Source organism: Eurytemora carolleeae, unplaced genomic scaffold (assembly GCF_000591075.1).
Source record: "Eurytemora carolleeae unplaced genomic scaffold, Eaff_2.0 scaffold209, whole genome shotgun sequence".
NCBI classification, from domain to species: Eukaryota; Metazoa; Arthropoda; class Copepoda; order Calanoida; family Temoridae; genus Eurytemora; species Eurytemora carolleeae.
The window spans coordinates 1-5,496 of NW_019397113.1; the positions used below are offsets into that span (position 1 = coordinate 1).

At 32.0% G+C, this 5,496-nt stretch overlaps 1 protein-coding gene across 1 annotated transcript in view; it reads left to right on the top strand.

Moving 5' to 3' along the window:
• Positions 1-2,402: 2,402 nt before the first annotated feature.
• LOC111711977 (poly(rC)-binding protein 2) overlaps positions 2,403-5,496 on the top strand; it is a gene marked incomplete at its 5' end in the record, with an annotated part of 20,329 nt that continues 17,235 nt past the window's right edge. The window contains 2 exon segments of the mRNA XM_023486477.1: positions 2,403-2,469; positions 3,596-3,651. Coding sequence (XP_023342245.1) covers positions 2,403-2,469; positions 3,596-3,651 — 123 coding nt within the window.

Sequence of the window (5,496 nt, forward strand, 5' to 3'; positions counted from 1 at the left end):
CTTTAGAGGTTTTTAAATATTTTCTCCTGAAATACTTTATTTTGTATGTTTTTGTTATATTTCATAAATAAATAATTTTTTACTTTACTTTACTTTATATATCCATATATCTATATATCCATATATCAATATATCCATCTATAGATATCCATATATCTATTATTCTCAATATCCATATATCTGTATATCCAGATATCTATATATCTATCTACCATCTATCTATCTACATATACTTCTGTATTTCTTTAAACCTATTCAGTCACTTCCTGTATAAATTTAAAAGATTTCTTCATTTCCGTTTTCATTTTGGGAACTTAAACTCTTTGATGTTTTCTCTGAGTTACTAAATAAATAGCAAAGAAAAATGGTTACCCAACAAAATACAGTGATAACCAGAAAACAATAGGACGACGACATAATAGAAATCCTGAAGTGACATTAATGTAATTTCAAATCAATTAATAAATCACTTATTAACTGAAATGAGTCTGCTTACACTGCACTATTGCTGTGCTTCATGTCCATTGAACATAACTTGATTCTAAAAGTCGACTTCCTATTCCAGAGTTTTCTGGTTATCACTGTATAAAACCCTGTGAATTTTCTGTAACAAAAGAAAATTTCTAATCTGTCAATAACACTCATAGCCTCTCTAGTTTTATTAAGGTCTTATAATTAATTGAAAATTATTTTTGTCTAACGTAAAGGAATTGAGTGTTAGCCACAAATTCAAATGTCCTAATCCCTATATCTTTGCAACCCGATTATATAACCCTTTGATATTTCAAACTACGGCTATTTGATTAAACAAAGTTCAAACTTTAAAATATCTAAGATCTATGACATCGGGTCGCAAAGATATACGGATTAGAAAATCAGAGTTTGTGGCAAAAACTCAATTCCTTTGCTATATTTTTAAGATAAATATAATATATATGTACGCACTGAATAAATCAGTATAAACTAATTTTTATAATTTGTAAACAAATATCAACCCTTGACAGTATAAATAACTAAGATATTTTTTTGTTTTAGGCATTTCGTTTGATCTGTAATAAACTAGAAGACGATTTATTGAAAAATTCTCCAAAGGTAAGCGTTATGAAAAGTTTTTATATATGCAACCATTTTATTCGTTCTTTATAATAATTGAGATTTGCAATTTTTTTGGTTTCAATGGTAGGTTTTAACTTTATTCAAATTTATTAAATGCAAATCGCAAATCAATTATATACAGTGTTTTGGATCCGGATCCGGATCCGGTCGGATCCGTATCATTTGGTCGGATCCGGATCCGGATCCGTTTCAGGAAACGTTGATATGGATCCGGGTAGCGCCAAAAATTAACCAAAACCATAGAATAAATAAATCAAAATGGTTCGTAAATGTATTATTTACATGACGAAAATTTTTCAAAATTATCTTTAATAATTTAATGTTTACATTTATATAATAGTAATGACGACATTTTTAACTTTAGGATTACTATAGTTTATAAATTATAACCTTGCATAACATTTAATAGGGAAAATCCGATTCACAGAATCAAAAGTTACCTCGGATCCGGATCCATCATCACGGATGCGGATCCGCGGATCCGGATCCGGATCCGAATCAAAATCAAAATGATATGGATCCGAAACACTGCATACAAAGGTATATTAAAGGGTACCACCAGAAATTCCGTCTTCTTTCCCTTTAAAGGAGTAAAGTTCCAGAATTAAAAGCAGAGCTTGTAAATATTTTCCATGGCGGAGTTTAATTATATTAATTATAAATGTGAACCATGTAAATCCTCATTACAAGTGCACAAACGTATCGACCCAGGCTTACTGATAAGCATCGTTTTTAAGTCGTTTTAAAATTTTGATTTTGATATTGCTCCAAAAGAATATGAGATGTTTTATGAAAAGCAAAATTCGATTTTGATTTCTTTAAGAAACCTGGAATGTTTGAAGACCTCAAAACGATGTTCATCCCTACCCAGGCCAGGAGGTCGTTTTCCGCAGTAATTTTGGCCTATGTTTTAGAAAATATTATTGACAATGCTGGGCACTTAATCTATATATGTTTATATAAAACTGACTCTTTTCACCACACACAGTGGTTGGCGATTACATCAATACAATGAAGACGACATTTTTTATTGAAGTTTTGATTATTTACAATCTTTTTCCGAATTACAAATCACAAGTAATCAAAGGAAAGCTTTTTTATTGACATCTTCTGTAGACTTCTATGTTTATGTGTATCCGTACACTGTTTAATAGCTTGATATAAATCAAAATTGATATCGAAAGTCGTCTTCATTGTATTGATATAATTGCCTACAACAGTGCTTTGTAACAGAAATAATTCATTTCAAATTTTGACTTGAAAAGAGCTGCATTGTATTTGTTTAGGGAGCTATCAAACCGCAGATAACTCTAAAGCTTATTATTCCAGCATCCCAGTGTGGATCTATTATAGGTAACAGCTTAACCCTATCTCTGCTGGGGTACTTGAAAACCAGGATATGCTGGGGGGGGTCAATTTGACCCCCCCCCTCTAAATCCCATGTTTGATGTCCACATATGACAAATGATACATCATTGGAAAGCTCTTGTGCTCTACTTTTAGAATCTGCAAAAAAATTTGCAAATTTGCAAAAATTAAATTTTTTATCGCAAAATCCAGTTATATAAAAAAAATGTTTGAAAAAAAAATTGTCCAAAAAATGAAAAACTATACATTTTTGAAAAGCCCTTGACCATGCTATTTCAAAAGTGCAAAAATTTTTGCAAAATTTTAAATAACCTGATTTTTAATCAAGAAAAACTAAAAATGTACAAATTTCCTTTGACAGGTTTTTTGCAAAAAATATGCAATTTTTTTTCGCAAAACTTGTGCAATTCGTTTTCTTATGTCAAAGGCTTTCCAAAAAGCTAAATTTTATCAAAATCTGACAAGTGGAAGTGGGTAAAAACAAAGATTTAGTTTGTTACAGGAAAAAACAGTCATTTAGGCAGTGCCCTGAGGACTCAGGCAGTTAGTATTAAAGCCCGGTTTTAGGCCTAAAGGGATGGCTTTGGGTATGTAGGAAAAGTCAGAAAATTTCAACAGCCTCAGACCAACACTTTTTGAGTTATGTAAAAAAAAACTACAGGGGGGGTCAAATAGGGTTAAACAAATAAATAAATTGGTGTCTAAAAGATATCTAAAAATTACAAAATTCGTAATATTGTTTTTCATAGTTTTAAGTAAACACGATCAAAATTATATGTAGACCTCAATCACACAGAAATAAAACTAATCTAAGTTTTTGTTGGATTCTAGATTTTCATTAATAATTAGTTCTCCTTAATTTTTTGTTGGGAGGGGAGGGAGAGGGGGAGGGAGGAATAAGGTTGACATATTTAGTTGACTTTTCACCTTTAAGAGTTGTAACATTTTGGTGGTAAATTAATTAAACTATATGACAGTACTTCGGAAATAAATGTTCTTAATAATCTAAATTCTAAAACATTTGTGAAATATTGATATAAATATAATGAATATTATTTCCTTTAGAGGTTTTCTGAAAACAAAATCAAAAAAACTTAAAAACATATTTTAGGAAAAGGGGGAACTAGAATCAAGAATATCAGAGAAAATACAGGCGCTACAATACAGGTAGAAATACAAGGGCTATAATACAGGTAAAAATACAGGGGCTATAATACTGGTCGAAATACAGGGGCTATAACACAAGTAGAAATACAGGGGCTATAATACTGGTACAAATACAGGGCTATAATACAAGTAGAAATACAGGGGCTATAATACAAGTAGAAATACAAGGGCAATGATACAGGTGGAAAAAAGAGGCTATAAAAAAGATAGAAATACAATGCTATAATACAAGTAGAAATACCTCCTAGGGGCTATAATACTGGTAGCCATCCAAGGGCTATAATACAGGGCCAATGATACAGGTAGATATGTAAGGGCTATAATACAGATAGAAATACAGGGGCTATACTTCAGGTAGAAATACAAGGGCTATAGTGCAAGTTGAAATACAGAGCAATAATAACATTATAACGTACTGTGGCTAGTTAGACATACAGAGACTATATTATAGGTAGAAATACAAGGGCTATAGGTGGAACTTCAGAGGCTTAAATACAGGTTAAAATAGAAGGACTATAATACAGGTAGAAATGCAGCTTTAATACAAGTAGAAATACAGCTTTAATACAAGTAGAAATACAGGGGCTATAATGCAAGTTGACATACAGGGGCTATAATACAGGTAGACATACAGGGGCTAGGTAGAAAAACAGGGGCTAAAATATATAGTAGAAATACACGGGATATATGTTGAAATACAGGGGATATAATACAGAATTAGACATACAGGAGATGTAGAGTGTAGATAATACCCATTATTTAAAGAAGAAATGTTCTTGTGAGTAGATGGGATTTTTTACGATACTGTTGTTTTTATAGCATTGCTTCTTTAAACGTAAGTTAATAAAAAACTCGCAAGGTCTAGGAGCAAGGTAAAAAAAGCAAAATCTAGGAGAAAGTTAAAAAATTGCAAGGTCTAGGAGAAAGGTAAAAAATAGGAAAATCTTGGAGAAAGTTAAAAAATTACAAGGTCTAGGAGAAAGGTAAAAATTGCAAGGTCTAGGAGAAAGGCAAAAAATAGCAAAGTTTAGGAGAAAATTAAGAAACAACAAGGTTTAGGAGAAAGTTGAAAAATAGCAAGGTCTAGGAGAATTGGTTAAGAATAGCAAGGTATGGGAGACAGTTAGAAAGAAACAAGTTTTAAGAGAAAGTTAAACAAATGTCTAGGAGAAAGGTAAAAAATAGCAAGGTCTAGGAGAAAGGAAAAAAGCAAGGTCTAGGAGAAAGGTAAAAAATAGCAAGGTCTAGGAGAAAGGTAAAAAATAGCAAGGTCTAGGAGAAAGGTAAAAATAGCAAGGTCTAGGAGAAAGGTAAAAATAGCAAGGTCTAGGAGAAAGGAAAACGGGCAAAGGCAAAATCTCGGAGAAAGGTAAAGAATAGCAAGGTCTAGGAGAAAGGTAAAAATTGCAAGGTCTAGGAGAAAGGTAAAGAATAGCAAAGTTTAGGAGAAAATTAAGAAACAACAAGGTTTAGGAGAAAGTTGAAAAATAGCAAGGTCTAGGAGAATTGGTTAAGAATAGCAAGGTATGGGAGACAGTTAGAAAGAAACAAGTTTTAAGAGAAAGTTAAACAAATGTCTAGGAGAAAGGTAAAAAATAGCAAGGTCTAGGAGAAAGGAAAAAAGCAAGGTCTAGGAGAAAGGTAAAAAATAGCAAGGTCTAGGAGAAAGGTAAAAAATAGCAAGGTCTAGGAGAAAGGTAAAAATAGCAAGGTCTAGGAGAAAGGTAAAAATAGCAAGGTCTAGGAGAAAGGAAAACGGGCAAAGGCAAAATCTCGGAGAAAGGTAAAGAATAGCAAGGTCTAGGAGAAAGGTAAAAATTGCAAGGTCTAGGAGAAAGGTAAAAA